Here is a 22,027-nt window from a genome sequence, read left to right on the forward strand (position 1 = left end):
CGATCTAAACATATCGACCACTGCACAGTCCTCTTGCACGGCTTTCTTTGTTGGTTTGAAAAATGCCCTTATTCGGTTTAGAAGTGGCATTCGTATTTTCAGAAAAAATGTTATGATATGAACTGCATAAAAAATTATACTCGTAGTTTTCATTAATTCCAACTTTCTGGCTCAGCATCAAACAGCCGGACAGCAGACGATCAAACTGAAAATTTAGAGCGAGTTAACCCAAGTTTTAACCCAGTTTGACATACAATACAATATATATTAAACTTGCTTGAAATTAGGGAAATTCAAACTGTTTACTGTTCAAATTTTAATTTAAAAATGTTCGCGCAAAAATCACAAATTATAAATCAATCTGGTAACACTCCTAATATCGATAGCATATTAAAACTCTATCGTTCTTATATATCTGGAGGGGTATAATCCATAGGTAAACAATCTATATCAGAAGATGCCAGAAGCGAGGCCTATCGGCAGAAACAGCTGTTGAACTACGTGTGGGACGCAATCGATAGTTATGTTATCAATTCATGATATCAGGAGGAAAGGAAAAGGAAAATATTCTGAAACTTGCGCCTTTTGGGGACAGTTAATATTTATAAATAATAATTAGTACATAGCATAATATAATTATTTTTTGTTGCTGTCTATCAAAAATCACCTACCATGGCCTATGACCTGAAGAAGGAGTCAGACGTGAAGGAGTACGTAGACAAGTTGGGTGTGGAGTACCGATTCGGATGTTATTCAGAGAAGAAGCCAGAAGGTGAGTACCTGGTCAACGCCGGGGCAAGCCAGTCGAGGCACCAGCCGCTTTAGCACAAACACATGCGGTCCATAAGCTTGGTTGCCGGGAAGGAAATGTTACAAAACAAAACGCGAGGCTTCGAGATATGAGATAACTAACTGCCATTCTGCTTTGCAGCTTGCCACCTATTAGGCGACTACCTCGAAGGCATCAAGAAGGACTTTGAGAAGGCCTCTAAGGTGTACAAGTCCACGTGCGACGACTACGGTTACGCAAAGTCCTGCTACAAGTTCGGCAACTATAGCTTTTTGGGCAAGGGCAAGAGCGGAAGCAAAGGGGATCCCCGCGTGGCCTACGAGTACTATGAGAAGGGCTGCAACCTGAACGACTCGGACGCCTGCCTGCACTCAGGTCTACTGTTGGTCTCGAGATCCATGCCCAAAGAGATCGAGAGAAATGTACCCAAGGTAGGTGCCGCAGTGTGAACGCCATAGGTACCCATTGGTAGCACAGCTAAAGAATAGTTGCCTGAAAATGCCATATAAAATATAGTTTGAGGTTTTTACCCCGCTGAAGCACTGATTGCCTAGCATACTACAACTCACCAATTCATAAGGATTTTTAAAATCACTTTACTGAACTGCCTTGGCAATAATAGCAAAAAGAAATTCAATGCTGTTTATTATGCCCAAATTTTTGATATGTATTTAATGTCTGAACATTTCTTGTACTTTCTACCTTTTAAAGGTGCTATAATTGTAAGTGATCAACGATCGTTCTGTGTTCACAATAAGTGTTATGCAAACAAATCTCCAAATCTCACTTAACCTCCAATCACATAAACAGTTAACTCCAAGTTAAATTGTTCTATTTTTGCTTTAATTTAATTAAATGTGATACCTAATCAAAAGGAGGACTATAACTTTTTAGAGTCGAAATTTTAAGTTTATATAAAATATAAGAATTAATTTGTTTATTGTGCAATTCACAGGGCTTGGAGTTCCTGACCAAGAGTTGTGACATGAATAACGCCACGGCCTGCTTTTACCTCTCCGGCATGCACATCTCTGGCGTGCAAAAAAAGCCGATGCAGAGCACGACGACTGCATCCGCAGGAAGTGCACCTACAGCGCCCCCCTCCAGCAACACACCATTAAAGGACTCCGACTACATTGTGCAGAAAGATATGAAGAAGGCGTTCCAGTTCGCCCACAAGGCGTGCGAACTTCGCAACATGTATGCATGCGCCAATCTCAGCCAGATGTACGCCAGAGGCGATGGGATCGAAAAAAATGAGAAGGAGGCGGAAAAGTATAAGAAGCTGGCACTTGAGATGCAGGATGAAGTTAAGAAGCAGCAAGAGACTTTGGGTTTCCAGCAGGGCTTGGGCATGCCAAATTGATATATGTACTTTACAATATTTAATTACTGCTATTATCTGCTGCTCTTTTTTAGCCCGAGCTTAGACCAATGTTTTTTGTCTTCACATATTTCTTTATCAGGTTTCCTCATATCCTTTTGCCCTTTTCAGTCGGTATAACATTAGTGGTTAAACTATATATCTTGTGTTTGTGATTTCTGTATAAATAGCTGGCATTTACATGCGGCGGAGCAAGAGGAGGCGAGACGAAGACAAATTTCTAGTTTTAAATGTTAAAGTTATCAAGTTACAATCGAAGAAACCTTGAATAATTTTGTTGAGACCTTATTGCAAAATACAGTCCGACCCCAGGACGCAGACGCAAACCACCAACTGTATGAGTTTTTATTGCTGATGGCCGTTTGTTTTTTATGGGGTTTTCCATTTCCGAGGCCAAGCTTGAAAGGGGATGACAAAAGCCCGCCGACGATGATCAATTATCATAACTCGCGATCGTCATTTGCCGTGACTGCTTCGTGGCTTCACAGTTCAATATGATCACGCGTGCAGTGGGCTTCGGATTTGTAAAGCCATGTTAACCATTAGATTTGGGATTTCTTTCCTTATCAGAGCCAGTAGATTTGAGATTTCTTTCCTTATCAGAGCCTCCGTATTTTAGCGTGACGAATAAGACTATATTAGGAAGTTTATTTGTCGGATGTTAAGGCAACTTTTTTCACAAGGTTAATATTACTATTACCTAATGCATGTCGAGGCGATGCTTTCCCAACTGTTGGTCATTGGCTAGCGCTATCTGTTTTTGAAACCATATAATGTATGTTTATCAATTGATTTATGATTTAAAGGCCTTTAAAATAATGTATCAATTTGTAAAAGTTTTTGGCAATAAATGCATATTAACAAAAACTAATATTCAATCCAATCCAAGCCTTTAGCTTGATACGTTTCTGTTCGCGGTAAGTGGGCGTTAAATTATTGTTAAAAACAAAATTCATAATCAAACGATATTTTTAATATTATATTATGGCATATATCTGCATGCATGACATGACTATCGACCTAAACATCTGCAGAAACATTGTGCATTCGGATAAACGGACAATGCTAGGCCTCATGATCAAACACCTAAAATACATTATAAGGTCCGAGGGGCTTCCTTTTACCAGTTACAAACTTTTCATACTTTCAAAATTTGCATGTTCTAAGTCGTCTGGGTTGAATATCTGAATGACAACTATATCCTCACATCCCATAAAGGTAAATGGAAAAAGAAGATGTGCATAAGGCATTAAAAACTATCAGGTGGTACCTCAAGCCAATTTCAAATACTTGTATATAGGAAGCACACATTTACACGTGGAATGGGCCTCTATCGAAGCCATTACGGACATTTTCCCGTTCCCAAAAGGGTTTTAGTTTAAACCAGGACAACAAACCGAAGCACTAATCGGTTATTATGGTTTTTTTTGATTATTTTGAGCTTCTGAATTCGGGCGGTTACAGAAAAGAAGTTGCTGATATACATTAAAGTCATCGGTGAAAGTTGATAAAATTAAGTAAACAAGTAAAATTAGGCATGCAGAGTTAGATGTAAGTTTAGAAGCTTTCGAAAAGTAATAACAAGAATAGAATAATAGACACTGACATGTCTTTACCCGCTTGGCTATTAATCCTGATCAAGAATACATACTTTTTAGGTTCGGAAACGCCTTCTTCTGAATACATTACAACTTTACTCTACTAGCAACGGATTTAACCACCTTTTTATACACGTTACTCGTAGAGTAAAAGGGTTATCTAGATTCGTTGAAAAGTATGTAACAGATGGAAGGAAGCGTTTCCGACCCTATTCTTGATCAGGATCATTAGGAAAGTCGATTGAGCCATGTCCGTCTGAACGTATGAACGCTGAGATCTCAGGAACTATAGCAGATACAAAGTTGAGACTAAGCATGAAGATTCTTGAGGTCCCGGGACAGCGCAAGTTTATTTCAGCGCCCACTCTAACGCCAACAAATCGCGAAAAACTAAAATCGCTGAAATCTCGGGAACTATTAGAGCTTGAAAGGGAAATTCAGAATGTATAAACTTTGGATGCCAGCGCATCTTTAAGTGGTACTATTATTCGGTTACACCCACCCATACGCCCACCAAGCTCAAAAGACGGTTTAAGCATGTAGTTTTTTATGATGATGATTGATATGTACATACATAAAATTGGGTATACATAAAATTACGTACATATGTATGATGTTTAAGCCGCCATAGCCACGAAACCTACAAGTTGTGACTTCAATAAAATGTCAATAAAACAAAAACTGAAGCTTGCCGAAGCTAACTTTCTTCCTTGTTGCCGTTTACAAGCTGTTTGGATATTTTTGATTACGTTATGGATTTTTAAATACATTATACATTGGATAAATATCAGTCAAAATTGGATCTGTTTGAATAAAATATTGGTTTATAATTTCAGCAAAATATAACTATATTTTCAGGTTTTAATCGATAAACCAACCTTGGATGTTTGCTGTAGTCGATCGTAACTGATTGTCTTCTGTTTGTCAGTGGCATTCTATTTACTGCTTTGGTAATCGTCTGATCTACTGGCTATTTTATGAGTTGGTCGCTTAATTAGGAACGCTCTTGACCAATTAGTGTCTGTTTATTCAGCTAATGATGGCCCTGGTCCCCACCCCTCTACCACACATTTTAAACAAATATCGAAGTAGCAAATGACCATTATAATTGGAATATAAGAAAAGTCTTGTGTAAGATGAAAGAGCATGCTATATTCGTATTATACATTGAAAAAAGTGATAGTGGTGGCACTCGACTTGAAAACAAGAAGTTTTCTATTGGTTTTTTAAGTTTATTCTTGTAAATGTGTTTCACAAATCCCGTTTGGAAGTTGGTTCCAAAAACAAATGATTGATCACGCTTAGATCCTTGACAAACAATATAATTTCTAAGGACGACTGTTAATTAAGAATTTTCATCATAACTTAGAGTAGTCATTTAATATTTCCCATAATAACTGAATAACGGGTATACTGAGGAAAGTAATGCGTCTTCATTTTCTTTCAGCCTCAAATAGAAAATTAGATTTTTTCGGTGCAGATTCTAGCATTATTTTGTTGGAGAAGCTATGGTTCTGCTGCCACGCCCCAAATCGATGGCACGAGTTTGCGCTTAACTCTAATTAGTTGATCGCTCTACCATGACTTGACCTTTGACGATCGCTAATGCCCACTCTACCCCGAAATAAAATTGACCAAATGCAAATAAAAAAAAAAGGTAAGCTAAATAACTGAACACTGGCAAACAATACACCCCACAACGAGCGCATAGGTAAGCTCGAAAAAATAAAATACACCCACGCACACCAGCCAGCAATTCGCCTTTGAATCACTGCTAGTATTAGTCAATAGTCAGTTAATTTGTATTATAGTAGCAAACATGGTACGTACATACATGCATATCATATATACATAGATAGGCACACATACGCTCGGATCTGGAGCCAAATCAAGCTCGGCGAAAAAACATAAAAAATCGTGAGCTCGGTTTAGACTAAAGCGCTCCAAGCACCGATTCAGAATCAGTTTAACGTCAACGTCGGTGGCATCAAGACAATACACACAATAACAAGCCAAGCCACATAAAAAATTAAAAAAGAATAACAAATAAAGAGAATGTAGAGGCGAAGAACCAGAAAAGCGAATACTAAACGCAACATTTTTGGATAGAGATCCAGAAACGAGAGCAAAAACGATACCGAAAAGATCGAGATTAATGTCAGCGAGTGCAAAGACGCGAGTAGGCGCAGAACAAAGATAATGAAAACAGAACAAAACGCGAAGAATCGTTAAGAAACGCTGCGTAACGGGATCTGATCAGTATTTTTGTTGTTGTGCCATAACCTTTAAGTGAGAGTGTCAAGAGCAAGGTCCAGAAACAACAGATTTGCACACACATATGTATATACACAGTCGAACTTCTATTGCTCGGAACCCCTATTTACGGAATAGTACGGAATTTCGTTCGGATTACGTTCACGAATCTTAACATAAAACTTTAGGGCAAATTTTCTTTGTAGGAAGTTCGACTGTTTTCTATTTCATTCTGTTCATTCCCCTTTAATTTTTCTAAAGTTTGCTTTTGAGCATACATATACCGAGAAGGCAGCCCCTCTTAAACGGTTTTTACTTTGTTCGATTTTTGCTTTAATTTTTGGTTTCATTTAAATTTGCCGGCAATTGAGTGACGGACTGAATGCGCTGGAAAATAATGGAAAAAGGTACTGGGAAGTAATGAAAATAAATTTTCCGCCGGAAGCTTGTTGGAATCACCTTAATTACACAGAAAAGATAATACAAAATTTAAGCAATGAACGATTTAGTAATTTGATAAGAACCTGGTTTTCCACAGAGGGACATTCATATATAGTTATTATCTTATATTGCTCATTATTTATTAGCCAATAAACTAGAAGGGAACACTATATTACCCATTCCTTAGCAGCGCAAAACACCATATTTACCATTAATAAGATCGGCACCATTGAGGGATTACACGAAACTGAGCATACAGTCTACAGGCTTAATTCTAACCCTCTTCCTTGAGTTCCGGAAATATCGGTTTTCCATTTGCTAGAATCAATCACATATCCAATACATTAAGAGGTGTAGAGAACCAAAATACAAAATCTATATTTTTTGTTTGAGTATTTCTTTCTTTTTATTCCCTCTCGATCCCTGCTCTTTAAAAATCGTAGCTTCGGACAAATCGAATGAATACTATAGGTCTGTTTGGTTATTACTGCCTTAAAACATATATCACCATCCACAGATCGTCCGATTTTCGAACGAAACGAGATGCGTCTTTCCGAGGTGTAATCGTGTGCGTGGGTGTGAGGTGTCCGTCCATGCGTGGCAGTTGGTGTGTGTGTGCCTCAATTGCCTCCGTTCCTCTATTCGCCATCCGCCATCCACCACCCACAATCCCACCCACCGACCCACCCGGGTACTCTACGTGTCATTGTGGATCTGGATCTTTAGCGCAAATTGAGATAACTCTCGCCGTCTCACTTAAGGCGAGCTTAAAAGTGGTATAAAGCCGAAGGGACAGGGAAGAGGCCGAAGAAAGGAAAGAAAAAGAGACGAATAAGAAGATAAATAAAAGAAACAGGAGGCAAGAGAAACGCAAAGAAAAACTGCAAAGGAGGAAAGAGAAAATCAACACCATTGAAGTGGGTATTGGGATTGAGATTGAGATTGCGCTTCATACAACGGCGCATCGCAGTTTACGAGTGTCCATCACCACTACAACACCGTGCAGCAATGGAAGACTATTGGGGTCTCAGCAGCACTACGGGTACATAACCAATAATGAAACTAGATAGAAACTAAGCCAAGACTAAGCTTCGAATTCGAGATTTGCCTAGCCCATCGTTTTGCACGACTATTATCCTTTTAAAAGTGTGTTCTTTCAACTAATTAACTTGAAAACTAAAACAAAAAAAGAGAAACATGAAACGTGATAAATCGTGAGGAAAAACAAAAGATGACGAATTACAGATAAGTTGATAATTTACCCCACAAGTGTCCTCTTAACTAATTAACAAGAAAAAACATCTATCGTACATTATGCACATTTTTTTTCTGTTGTTTTTAATGTTTTGTGTGACGGCGCCAGTGGCGGCGACAAAAAAGAAAGAAACAAATTTAATAAATCAATTAAGCCTCCAATGAAACGGAACAATTGTAATGCAATGCAATTAAGTGTGTGTGTGCGTGCAATGACGTCATAGGCCCCGATACATACATACACAGGCTAAGCCGATGAAAACGCTATTTTCTGCACGATCTAACGCATACCCAACGTATGCTTGTATCTATACATATGTATATTCCCGATGTGGGTGTATGTATGTGTGTGCAGATCTCTATCTGCCCGCGAGTGCATGTGTGTGTGCCCTGTGTCTCGGTGTCTCTGTGTATGTGCGCGTAAACTAAGGCATATGGATCAATTGTCTAAATTGGCTCATTAAGTGAATCTTAATGACATTTACTATGCACAGTGGCAACTGAAACCGTGCCTTGCTGGCTTTTCTTTTCTTTATAGTGTATTTCCAAGTTAGTTTCAGTTTTATTAGATTTCACATGTGCATGTGTGTATGTAGATGTTCTGAATGGCGTGCTGTGCGCATGTTTAATGTGTACTGTAACCGAAAAATCATGCAACCATGCAAAGTGTGCGTAATGTCCCTTTGGTAAAAAAACAAAAGTATCTGAATTCAAGTTCAATTTATTTTTACATGAATATTGGTAATTTATTAACCAATTCACAAGAATGTTTATGCTTATTTTACGCCTTAGAACTATTCCGCGAAAAAAAAATTGTGAAGTATTTTTCCACTTCGTGTCCATTTTGACTATTATGTCGAAGTTCCCAGTTGTCCCACTGTAAAAGCAGTTAAAAATATGACCAACCCTATCTGTCTATTACTACGTTTATACGAACGACTTTTTTGCAAATAGGAATTAGTGACATCATTAATACAGAGAACACTTTTAGGCACAAAACAATTTTAATTTTATATTGTACATTGGAAAATCTATATATTTAAAAAAATTACCATTTTAATAATTGTACAATTAGGTTTTCAAAAAATAAAATATTTCTGCCATAAAGTAAGAGGTTGTATTCGTGGTATTCGTTGCAAAGAAAAACAAGGATATTATAAATGTCAACAACTATGACAGCTTAAGAGTTAAAGGGTTAAGCATGACGATTCTAAAATTACCTACTACGATTGCTAGCGCTATTTGCCATTTCAAAATGACAATATTTGTTTTATTTCTTGTTTATTGTGTTTTCCGTTAATAACAAATCACTTTGTAATGATTATGCTCTGAAGATATATTCGCGGTTGATCAGTTTATGGCCTAAAGATGTGGAAAAACTACATTTTCTAGAGCTTCTATCATTTATTCATAAGCGGCTTGGAGTAAAGTTTCGATTGCCATTACTGGTATTGAGTTAAAGAAGTTAATAATACAAATGTCCACAGAATAGGTGATGCAAAACTTTGATAAAAAAATAATACTACTTTTTACAAATAAGTCTGTTAGGTAATGTAATAATCCTAAAAGTTTAAAATTTAAACTCCTGGAATTGAGCCTTAAAGAGTTTAAACTTGTTAGCCGCGCGATACTCATTAAACTAAATCATGAACTAAACTGTCTTTTATTTTGAAGACCAGGCCATAAAGAAGCAGAAACTAAACGGGAGTGTAATATATTTGGTGAATCGTAATCGAAAACCTTTTTGTTTTGAGTAGCAGCAATGAAGCGTTAAGTCAAAACAAATTGTCAAGCAAGCTGTCAAAACCAAAATAATTAAATCAAATAAAATGAAAATAAACAAATTAAATCTTTGACCTTTTCGTAGCCACTGCAGCGATAGATCCATTTTATTTCTGCCTAACTTATTGGTTCGGGTGCAGGTATACCCAGATCGAAAAGATGGGGAGACAGCACCAAGTAAGGTTAACTAACTAAAAATGGAATATACACACACAAAAGCTACAAAGCTGGGATCGTTCTGAAAATGTTTCTTTAAACGGTATACAAAAGTCATATTAAAACGCATTGTCACGATGATTTTCCTTACTTATGGTTAGAAATAAACTTACATATGGGTACATACGTGGAACCTATAGATCTTTTTGTGTGGGCTAAGAGGCGTTGTACTTTAAGTCTTTCTATAAAACAATTGTGACAACGAGGCGGATACGTAATATGTGGAAGCTCAGTCATATAAACAGTGTCTTTAAAATATATGTTCTAAGTTCTATGGAAAACTAATTATTATTTATATATTTGAATTAGGTTAAGGAGGAAACGAAAATATGGAATTTTAGTTTACCTTCAATGCGAAAACATCGCGCCTTTTAAGTTTGTGTCTAATACAGTCGGTCTTTAACAGGAAATAGATAATAAATTATCCGCAAATCAAGGAATAATTAGAGTGAAAATAATGAGAGATTGAAATGAATAAAATGAATGAAATGAATGTTGGAAATATTCTTATGAAAACCATAAAGCTAGTTTTCAACTCAGCATTGATAGCTATTACTTCCGAAGACTAATTAATGTGCTATATAAGGTTTCCGTTCTCGGCAAATTGTCCTAGATTTTCGTCTCCAAATTGGCAAACAGCAGTGGCAACTTCGTTATGACCGTTAGTAGATCTATTTGCCAGAACCGGAATTCAACTGCAATCCACACTGGACAAAAAGTCCTTTTGCTTGCTTGTAAATAGGTTAATAGTGTCTTCCCTTACCACGCTTACCATATTAAGACAACTTTATTATGTTTAGATGTCGTAATTCCCAAACATTTGGAATTTGATACGGTTTTACCGTTTCAACGCCTCTCATTCAATTAAAGTTAACTTAATTTACTGCGATTGAATGTTTTGCTGATTGTTATCCACACTGAATTGATTATCATTAACACTTCCCTTTCCCTCTTGCATCCACCCTGTGGCTGTCGCATTCGCTACGTTGTAAATGTTTATTAAGCATCATTCCATTATGCGGGATGCCGGTTACAAAAAGCGTTTGTCTCAATTGACCCCGGACTCCAAGTTTCTGTATCCCTCAATCTTCGTCAGCGTCTGCGTCTTCATTCCCCGGGTTACCTATATGTTTGTCTTCGCTCCCAACTCCGACTCCACACTGGGAAGAAACGCCCAAGAGGCTATATTACTGCACGCTATGTGTTGATTTTGTAAATATAATCCATGATGAATAACGTCTCTAAATCTTGACTGATAACTGGCCTTTGTTTTGCATCTAAACTCTGCAACAGGTTTGGCGTTTTGAATAAGATTAGGAATAATATTATAACGCTGTTATCAGAAACATGCCTTATCTGAGTTTGCAATTTGACATGAAACATAAAATCGATAAAAAGTTGGTATGGAAAAAGAAATGTTTTGTAACGAGGAAGAACACCGTAGTTTAGGGAAAAAGAGATTAGAGATTAAACCTTTCCTTGTTATATAATCCCAAATAAAGATAGATAGATTTGTACGTAAATAACTTTACTTCTTTAAAATGATACATCGAGATTAAATGCGTTTTTGCTAGGAAACAGGACTTTATCTTGATTTTGCCATAATTTTCTTATTAGTTTTCATTTCACCAATGATCAGCAGTAAGCTTAACAAGAATAAATACGCTTTAGCAAGTTGAAATTTCGTTTTTTACTTCGTTTTCTGTCTTGAATAATAAAAAGGCCTCCCGGAGGTATTGTGTTATTGAGCATAACCTCACCTCAATATTTTCTCGACCCTGTCTGTGCCTTTGCTGATGCCTATGTCGCTATCAACTAATAATGGCCAATCGATTGCTATGATGGTGTGGCTAGCCTTAGCCATTCGGCTTGGTCAGCATTTATTGCTCCAATTTGGGTCTGCTTGTTTGCGGCACGAAGATCAGACTCAGGTGCGCTGCACGAGAAAAAGGCGGATTATTTTCTTATGTTTTTTAATTATATGAATGAATTTTTTAGGGAAATTCAATTTAAATCTTAAAAGATTCCTAATTCCAGAAATATATAAGAATTGTTTTTTATTTAGGTTTTTAGTTAGTTATTTAGGTTTTGTATTTGTGATTTTAAAGATGTAAAATGTATATTTATATTTATCAAAATCGTCAATTTCCTTTCTTTAACATTATGAAGATAATGAAATAATATATAAATATTATAAACTACAATTTTTGACTAGCTTACTTTATAAATTGTTATTGAATTTTTAATTTGGCCAAGTTGACTTCTAAATAATCAATTTTTAAACTGGCTTATAAGTGGACATCAGGAATATCGTTATACTATACTATACATGTAGAGGGCAATACTTCCATCGCCGCTTGGGAAACTTAAAGAATTTAATCATCGATTTTTCCACGTGTTTGTCCGTCTGGTCGATCTGTTTTTAGCACTCGGCATAGTTTTCGGTTTCAATTTCAGCCCGGCTTTTGGATGGGGTTCCAGCATGCGGCTTCAGTTTTGTTGTTTTGCAATTCAATTTGACGACATCAAAGGCGTATTTATCGCTTCCGCTGGCGATCGTTAGTTGGATCGGAGGTCCGTCGCATATTTGATCGATGATCAAGTCCATCTGTATGCTACGTTACAAAGAAGGCGGCGGGGCTTCGGCTGCTTCGGTTTCTGTTTCGACAAATGTATCTGTATCTGTGGCCCGCTGCTCTAGTTGCATCTGTACGAGTGGCTTGTGTAATTGTGCCTCTGCCTCTGCCTCTGCCCTGCCTCTGCATCGTGCAGCTACCAATTCGGCTTCTGTTTTGAGTTTTGATCCCTGGGTTGTGGGGGCTGGGGTGCGGGGTGCTGGGTGCGGGCTAGTGGGTGCCACATTCTGGGTTCCGATCGCCAGTCTTGTGGTCTTTCTTGCAGCTCTGCTGGTTTAGTTCATTACCGACGCTTGAGACTCCGACTTGTGATACACGAAGAAAATAAAGGGCGGTCGGGAAAATTGTGCGATTCGGAAGACCCAAGTTCCCCGAACGATTCAAATTAGTGTTTTTTTTGTGTGAAACATTGTGGCAGGAGCAGCATGAAATGTGCGCAACTCAAGTGATTTTGTTTCCATATCAAAAATTAACTGTAGAGCTAAGAGATAATCTAAAGTATACTAATATGCGTACATCTTGGCTTCCTGATCCCCGATCGGGGATCACAGAAAAAGCTGTGCATAATTAACCGCAGAAAATATCAGTAAAAAGGATTTCAAAAAAAAAAAAAATTAAAAAGGAAACGAATTTTTTTTAAACATTTTTTTAAAAAATCTTGTAAAACTCTGTTGCTTCGATTTCCTCTACTAAGTTATTGAATAATTATGAGTTATAGAAAGCTTCCTTGAAAATTAAAAATATTGCCATAACAAAATAATATAATAATTTAAAAGAGTATAACAAAATAAAATAATAAAACAATATAAGACAAAAAAGTAATATAATAAAATTACTAAATAATATAATTGGTATAGTAAATGCTACAGAAAATCTATTATGTTATCCCTGCAGCTTTCCAAAAAGTTACAATAAAATAAAATATTTTAATTTAAACTCCACATATCCTGCACTTTTTAGGCCTTTTATTTGCTACCACAACCACTACTCTGTTAACCTACTTCGAAATAAATTCTTTAACGTCAGTTGAGCCGAAGTGCGATATTTGGCGCCATCTGTTGTTAAAATCATAGGTTAAGCCATATTTATCGCATACCACGTTAGGTGGTACAAGGGTTTCAGAGTACAAGGGTTTCCAGGTCTCGTGGAACGGAATTCTCCACGTAAGATATTGTTTTCCCCAAGTGTAGGATACATAAATATTAGTTTGGTTATTATTACCAGCAAAAGTAAGCCCTATATCAAATAAGTAATACAAATACTTGAGGAATCTTAAATAATTCATAAAAACAAAAACGGAAATAATTTGCCTATTACATCGGAATGTCTTGCAGATATAAATTGCACTCAGCCCGCCATCGATGACTTCCCCAGAGACCTTTTCTCGGAGGCACAAAGACAGTCCGGTGCTGTTGTACTTCATGTTATAGCCAGTTTATATTTATTCGTAGCCTTAGCCGTAGTGTGTGATGAGTACTTTGTGCCAGCAGTTGAGAAAATATGTGCAGGTGCGTAGCTTGGGCGTAGTTTTTCCTTTTGTCTTAAAAAACGTAATGCTCATTTAAAATACTTCATACTTAATTAGCTCTCAACATGTCCAACGATGTGGCGGGGGCGACGTTCATGGCCGCGGCCACCTCCGCTCCAGAGCTCTTTGTCAACGTGATAGGCACCTTCATCACGGAGGGCGATATCGGAGTGGGTACGATTGTCGGATCGGCGGTATTTAACATCCTGGCTGTGGCCGCCTGTTGCGGTATTGGAGCTGGCATGGCAAGTCCTGACCCCTTTGGATCCCCAAGACCTCTAATCGCCTAATACTCGCCTGATATCCAAAATCTAGACTATACCCCTGGACTGGTGGCCACTGACGCGGGACAGCATCGCCTATGGAGTCACAGTGGCCATACTCATCTGTGTAATGCACGACGAACGCGTCGAGTGGTACGAGGCCCTCATCCTGGTATCCCTGTACGCCGTCTACCTGGCGGTCATGTATTTCGACAAAACGTTCCAAAAGTGCGCGAAAGGTAAGTGAGTGATATTTGTAGAGATAGCTCTATCCATATATTTGATGTGGAGATCACTCCGTCATGTGGATGAATGACGTATGAAATTCTGGGTAGACAAGTTCAGATCTGAGATATTAACTTACTTAGTACTTAGAGCTTTAACCAGATCTATCATAGCAAGTATAATTCGGAAACAGGTTCTCTGAGATATTTTGGAATTTGAAGTACCTTCCTCTATATCATTCGGGGCTTGAGCGTTCTATTCCTCTCTGGATCGTGATATTGCCATTGCCAAGACTATAACGTGTCTAACTGCCCTTTATTAGGACATTATTTATAAAAACATAAAGACGAAATCGATATAACTTTGATGTTTACGAACTATACTGATAATAATAATAATAATATTATTAAGATTATTATACTTATATATAACAAAGGGTTCTACACTTACATCAATCAATGATTTATAAGGATACCACAATAGCTTTTTAATCAATAAATTTAAGTCATCTTATATTTTACTTATAAGTGTAAAAATCTACATCACATATAAAATATGATGATGAATATTTAATAATCAATTAAACAGATAACTTTTTTTGGTATCCTTATACTCTTTGGGTTGCTCCTACATACCACGTGCCACAGGGAGAAGACTGCATGCAGATAGCTTTAAAACTGAGTTGAGCCTAAAGAATCGGATAATACTTTTCCTAACTGAACAATCAGTGTAACATCTCTGCAGTTATATGGCATTTGCAGCAGTAACAGATAGACCTATAACATGAATAAATATACGCAATATCTTACTCTCATTATACTACACAGGTGGCGTTAAGCAAGCGCGTTCGCGCAGCCGCTCCTCCAACTGCAGCATACACACAAAAAGCAGCAATGAGAAGGAACCAGGTACAAGAGTCAGCCATTCCAGACCCATTACTAATCTCAAACCTCTGACCTCTGAAAGCATTTGTAACCAGATTAATAGCTAATTTTCGTGTTCTACTATAACCCATTCCCGCAGAGCTCGTAGAGAATCGCATTTGCCAGAATATGGCCAACATCCAGCTAAATGGTGGACTCAACAATGACCAGGCCAAGGCCGCAGGCACCACCGGGTGTGTCACAACTACAACTTCGATCACTGGCTCAACCATGACCACAACGATGAGCACCCCCGCCAGTCACAGTGTCGTGGCAGGAGCAGGAGGAGGAGGAGGGGCAGGGGTTATTGCGCAGATGGCACCACAGGATAATTGTGATGCAGAAGCCCAGCAGGCGGTGGCTGCCGTTGCGGAGGATAGCGAGGAGGAGGGCTACTCCCTGCTCACTTACCCGAAGGGTAAGAGCTGCTTTGCGCAGTTCACCTGGCTCATCATTTGGCCCATCCACCTACTGTTCCGAATCGCCATTCCCGACTGCAAGAAAGCCAAGAACAACAAGATTTTCCCACTCACATTCATCATGTGCATCGTCTGGATCGGATCGCTGTCCTATGTGGTTGCGTGGATGATAACCATCATTGGTGAGTTATGAACTATGTGCTAAACTATCTTTAGTCAATAATTAGCTGTTGCCTTTAAATCGGGTGTAGGCTTACCCAAGATGTAACTGGAATGAATGCATATAATGGTATATAGTAGAGATAATAGAGATATATATATAGTCGCAGAAATAATATCTACTATAAGTGCAGATGAACCTTCTACGATTTTTAGAAAATCATTTGGTTTACTAGGAATACAGATACAAACAAGAGGAAATGCTATAGTCGAGAGCCGCGACTATAAGATACCCGTTACTATTTTACACAATTTTAAAGTCTTCCTTTTGCTAGTGGAAATTCACAAGGCGCCACCTATTGTCAGAGGCCTTATAACCTTAATTTCTTCATAAATAGCGAAATAATGTTCCGATTTAAAAAATCTTTGGCAAATCTATAGACATTAACAGAAATAAGTTATACAAGGACAAACGAAGGCATTCATAATAATTATATAGACGCCACAGTTTTTCGCGGGTGACAAGTTGCAGTGGCATCTCTTAAATACGTATTCTTAAGCATCTTTTTAAGTCTTATAGTTTCCGAGATATTTGAATTGGTTTTACGGGTTTTGTGGGTGTTAGGGTAGGCATAGCTTGATTGCATTTGCATTTGGAGCATCATAAAAACCTACAAACCTACTCCGAACTTTCTATCTCTTATAGTTACCGAGATATCAGACTTTCTAGAAAATGCGAAAACCGTCTTTTGAGCCTTGTGGGCGTATAGGTGGGTGTGGCCCGGATAGTATTACTACTTTAAGATGCGCTGGCGTCTAAAGATTATACATTCTGAGTTTCAACTTTCCAGCTCTAATAGTTCTCGGGACCTCAAGAATCTTCATGCTTAATCTCAACTTTGTATCTGCTATAGTTCATACGGACGGACGGACGGACAGACGGACATGGCTCAATCGTCTTCGCTATTCATCCTGATCAAGAATATATAAAATTTATAGGGTCGGAAACGCTTCCTTCTACCTGTTACATACTTTTCAACGAATCTAGTATACCCTTTTACTCTATGAGTAACGTGTATAAAAAGGGGAAAAGCTATAGTCGAGTGCCGCGACTATAAGATAGCCGATACTGTTTTACACAATTTTAAAATATTAATTTTGCTAGTGAAAATTCACAAGGCGCCACCTATTTTCAGAGAAAGTATGTTGAGTACTTGATAGTGACCATATTAGGCCTTATAACTTAATTTCTTCATAAATAGCGAAATAATGTTCCGATTTGAAAGTTCTTTGGTAATTCAATAGAGATTGACAGAAATAAGTTATACAAGGTCAAACGAAGGCATTCTTAATAATATTATAGGCGCCACAGTGCGCTTGGTGGGCGTATAGGTGGGTGTGACCGGATAATAAAGATTATACATACTGAATTTCAATTTTATAGCTCGAATAGTTCCTGAGATGTAAGCGAATTTAATTTTTCGATTTGTGGGCGTTAGAGTGGGCGTGGCAGGATGCTGTAATAAACTTCCGCTGAGTAGGGCCATGGCTCAATCGACTTCGCTATTGATCCTGATCAATAATATATATACTTTATAGGGTCGGAAACGCTTCCTTCTACCTGATACATACTTTTCAACGAATCTAGTACACCCTTTTACTCTATATTATAAAAAGTTGAGCATTGTAAGTGCATTTCCATTTTTGCTAAATATTAAATGTAACAAAAAAATTTAACCTAGAATCCGATAATCGATAATTAGTATATTATCCATAAAAGTTAAAACAAATTCTAATTTCTCTATAAAATACGCTAGCATAAACTATGATTATCATTAGGCTTTTCTTTTAATGGTTTTTTTCATAAACATTTTTCCTTTGCTTGATTTTTAAAATGATTACACCCTGCGATTTTCATCTGTATCCAAAACCTTAAACAAACGCGATTAATATCTTCTACAGAAAATCTTCTTATGCAATTGTCTCATCTATATCCTTCTAAGCAGCGTTGTAGATAACGATAAAACCGATTTAAAAACATGTAGATTTAAATAAAAACATATAGTTCCATAGTTTGAAGTAAAAGAGCGTTAAGGTAGTTGTGGTAGTTAAAACTAAAGTCTTCATGCTTAGCCCTAACTTTGTAGCTCTCATTTCCATGTTCATGCGAATAGTTAGACAGTCACATTCTTAAAATTGTTACTTACGTTTCGACTAATAAATCGTAAAGGCCGAAAGAGCTTTTTCATGGCATGACTTTTGTTTATTCTTAGTACATGTCCTCTTTTCACAGGTGATACACTTAAGATACCTGACTCGGTGATGGGAATTACGTTTCTGGCGGCTGGAACCAGTGTTCCTGAAGCGGTGTCAAGCGTGATTGTTGCGAAGCGAGGTGAGTAGCTGATCGTCTCTGTTTGGCAGTGTATGGAATATCCAAGTATCTGCCGTAGGTCATGGATCGATGGGGATCTGTAACTCAATCGGGTCGAACACCTTTGACATCCTGCTGTGCCTGGGAGTGCCCTGGCTGATCAAGGCTGTCTTCTTTCCAATCCAACCGGGCCAGAACTACGTGGCCATAAACTCGGCCGGCCTGGAGTACTCAGCGATTACTTTGCTGTCAACGTTGTTCCTGCTCTATCTGACCTTCTCCACGAACAAGTTCAAGCTGGACAAGAAGGTGGGCACCGCCTGCTTGGTGATGTATCTGGTCTTCATGGTGTTCGCCTCCCTCATCGAACTCAATGTGTTCTTCCGCGTCAACCTGCCCACCTGCGGTCGATCGTGAGATCTGTATCCGATAGATGTGCGATATACGAAGGACGACTAGTGGAGTATAATGTGTAGATGAACGATGTACCATTTTGGATGAATGGATGGAGTCCAGAGATGCCAGCCAATAAGTGCTGGTCCCATTTTCTGATTTCGTTTCCGGTATCTGTCTGGAATCAACCCTGAGTGCAGTCGTTTAATTAATTAATATGGATTTTCTGTTCAATTCTATCTATCTTGATAGTTGAGTTACGTTATACGTTATGCTGTTATTGTAATAATACTTTTTTTTTATTATTATTATTATTAAAGTAGACTCTTTGAAGACCTTCGGTTGAACCCAACAGACAAATTTAAATAGATGAGAAAAAACGGAGCGAAGCGAATGGAGAGACGCGAACAAAACCAAAAATTCAATAATGTATTTATATGATTAATATATATGAGATTTAACAAAGTGTTTTCTGATGGTCAATATTATTGATGGTGTCAATGTGGGCGATATTCCCTATTTTGAGTGTGCTGAGTACAAAACAAGAAGAAACGGTACAGTGGAGTGCCACGGCTATAAGATACCCGTTACTGCTTTCTGTAATTTTAAAGTTTTCATTTTGCTAGTGGAAATTCACAAAGCGCCACCTATTGTCGGAGAAAGCATGTTGAGTAACTGATAGTGACGTCACTGCCCATGTGAGGGCTTATAACACACATTTCTTCATAAAAAGCGAAATAATGTTCCAATTTGAAAAATCTTTGGTAAATCGATAGATATTGACAAAAATATGTTATAAAGGGTCAAACGAAGGTAATTTTTTCGCGGTTTGTGGATGTCAGAGTGGGCGTGGCCGGAGGAAATTCCGTGTCGATTTGCAGTGGCATCTCTTAAATACGTATTAGCAATTTTGGTTTTCCGGATTTTGTGGGCGTTAGGGTGGGCGTGGCTAGATGGGAAAAAAACAGTTCGCATTTGGGGCATCATAAAAACCTACATGCATAATCCGAACTTTCTATCACTTATTGTTACCGAGATATCAAATCGAATCTGAATCTATTGCCTTGCCACCATTGCTTCAGCCGAAGGAGATCGCGAAAGTCATTGGGGAACTGAAACAGAAAAAGGCCCCTAGCGGTGACCAAATAACCCCAAAAATGATAACCGAACTTCCAAACTCTGCCATTGAGGTTATTTGTAAGTTCTTCAATGGGATCATGGGGTCATTATGATACCGAAGCCCGGAAAAGACCATACAATTTCGTCCTACAGACCAATCAGTCTATTATCGTGTTTGTCTAACCCGCATAATACCATATCTAGAAGCACACAATGTTATCCCTGCTCATCAATTTGGCTTCCGTCAAAACCATGGAACAATTGAACAAACAAACAGAATAACAACAGAAATTCGCACAGCCTTTGAGCATCGGGAATACTGCAGCGCAATATTCCTCGACGTATGTCAAGCCTTTGATCGAGTATGGCTAGGTGGTCTCATGCACAAAATTAAAACACACTTGCCTGGATACACTCATAAGCTTCTTGAGTCGTATCTATACAACAGAACCTTTGCAGTAAGGTGCAACACAGCAACATCCGGCGACTACATTATCAAAGCTGGAGTCCTGCTAGGAAGCGCGATAGGGCCTACTCTGTTCCTCCTTTACACATCGGATATTCCTACGAATGAGCAGCTAACAACATCTACGTTCGCTGACGACACCGCAATTCTAATTCGCTCGGGATGCCCAGGCCGAGCCACCACACAGCTAGCAAATCACCTCCTCGTAGTAGAGAGGGCTATCTGATTGGCGGATGAAAATAAATGAACAAAAATGTAAACACATAACGTTTACCCTCAACAGGCAAACTTGCCCTCCACTATCATTGAATAACACGCAGATTCCCCAAGTTAACGATGTAACGTACCTCGGCGTCCAGAGACGACTAACCTGGAGAAGACACATCCAATGCAAAAAAGAACATCTAAAACTGAAAGCCAACAGCCTCCACTGGATTCTTAACGCCCGTTCACCCCTGCATCTGGAATACAAGGTCTTGCTTTACAACTCTATCCTTAAGCCCATCTGGACATATGGCTCCCAGCTATGGGGGAACGCCAGTAGAACGAACATAGACATTATACAGCGCGTCCAATCAAAAACCCTCCGAATTATCACTGGGGCACGATGGTATATTCGCAATCTAAACATCCACAGGGACCTAGGCATTCTTACCGTAAAAGATGAAAAAGACAAACAACAAGAGGAAACGCTAGTCGAGTGCCGCGACTATAAGATACCCGTTACTGTCTTACACAATTTTAAAATGTTCATTTTGCCAGTGGAAATTCACAAGGCGCCACCTATTGTCAGAGGAAGTATGTTGAAAATGCTTATAGTGACGTCACTGCCCATGTGAGGTCTTATAACCTTAATTTCTTTATAAATAGCGAAATAATGTTCTGATTTGAAAAATCTTTGGTAAATCGATAGATATTAACAGAAATAAGTTATACAAGGTCAAACGAAGGCATTCATAATAATATTATAGACGCCACAGTTTTCCGCGGTTTGTGGGCGTAAGAGTGGGCGTGGCCGGATGCAACTTTGTGGCAAGTTGCAGAGGCATCTCTTAAATACGTGTTCCTAAGTATCTTATAGCTTTCGAGAGTTTTGCATTTTTGGTTTTTCGGGTTTTGTGGGCGTTAGAGTGGGCGTGGCTTGATCGGAAAAAACAATTTGCCTTGGGAGCATTATAAAAACCTACTTGCTTGATCCGAACTTTCTATCTCTTATAGTTACCGAGATATCAACTTTTCTAGAAAATCCGAAAACCGTCTTTTGAGCCTTGTGGGCGTATGGGTGGGTGTGGCCGGATAGAAGAACCACTATAAGATGCGCTGGCATCTAAAGATTATACTTTCTGAATTTCAACTTTCTAGCTCCAATAGTTCCTGAGATGTCACCAATTTTAGTTTTTTGCGATTTGTGGGCGTTAGAGTGGGCGCTGAAATAAACTTGCGCTGTCCCGGGATCTTAAGAACCTTCATGGTTAATCTCAACTTTGTATCTGTTGTAGTTCCTGAGATCTCAGCGTTCATACGGACGGACGGCCGGACAGTCGGACATGGCTCAATCGACTTCGCTATTGATCCTGATCAAGAATATATATACTTTATAAGGTCGCAAACGCTTCCTTCTATCTGTTACATACTTTTCAACGAATCTAGTATACTCTAGTTTACTCTACGAGTAACGGGTATAAAAAGCGTCCTACAATGAAAAGCTCTCTATGCACCCCAATCGCCTCGCAAGAAGCCTGACTTGGGTTCCCAGCCGATCCCTTCTACAACGCAACGACCTGCAAAGCCAGCAATAACTTTC

The 22,027-nt window shown here is 38.5% G+C and overlaps 2 protein-coding genes across 4 annotated transcripts; both read left to right on the forward strand.

Annotated features, from left to right (window-relative positions):
• The first annotated feature begins 480 nt into the window (after window positions 1-480).
• LOC108102425 (cytochrome c oxidase assembly factor 7 homolog) lies at window positions 481-2,507 on the forward strand. The gene is made up of 3 exons (XM_017207403.1): window positions 481-772; window positions 932-1,221; window positions 1,746-2,507. Exons 1-3 carry the CDS (start codon window positions 673-675, stop codon window positions 2,154-2,156), a joined length of 801 nt encoding a protein of 266 aa, XP_017062892.1. The 5' UTR covers window positions 481-672; the 3' UTR covers window positions 2,157-2,507.
• A 3,225-nt stretch (window positions 2,508-5,732) lies between these two features.
• On the forward strand, window positions 5,733-19,106 carry LOC108102420 (sodium/potassium/calcium exchanger 4). 3 transcript variants are annotated; one of them, XM_017207395.2, is made up of 10 exons: window positions 5,733-6,162; window positions 6,287-6,432; window positions 6,984-7,508; window positions 13,689-13,862; window positions 13,940-14,127; window positions 14,198-14,384; window positions 15,198-15,278; window positions 15,394-15,894; window positions 18,165-18,266; window positions 18,325-19,106. In XM_017207395.2, exons 3-10 carry the CDS (start codon window positions 7,475-7,477, stop codon window positions 18,660-18,662), a joined length of 1,605 nt encoding a protein of 534 aa, XP_017062884.1. In that variant the 5' UTR covers window positions 5,733-6,162; window positions 6,287-6,432; window positions 6,984-7,474; the 3' UTR covers window positions 18,663-19,106. The 3 variants fall into 3 exon arrangements, with proteins under 3 accessions (XP_017062884.1, XP_017062885.1, XP_017062886.1); XM_017207396.2 differs by lacking the exon at window positions 6,287-6,432 and having other exon boundaries at window positions 5,733-6,081; XM_017207397.2 differs by lacking the exons at window positions 5,733-6,162; window positions 6,287-6,432; window positions 6,984-7,508 and adding an exon at window positions 12,603-12,786.
• Window positions 19,107-22,027: the final 2,921 nt, after the last annotated feature.

This window comes from Drosophila eugracilis, unplaced genomic scaffold, assembly GCF_018153835.1.
Source record: "Drosophila eugracilis isolate 14026-0451.02 unplaced genomic scaffold, ASM1815383v1 contig_1963, whole genome shotgun sequence".
In the NCBI taxonomy this organism is placed as follows: domain Eukaryota; kingdom Metazoa; phylum Arthropoda; class Insecta; order Diptera; family Drosophilidae; genus Drosophila; species Drosophila eugracilis.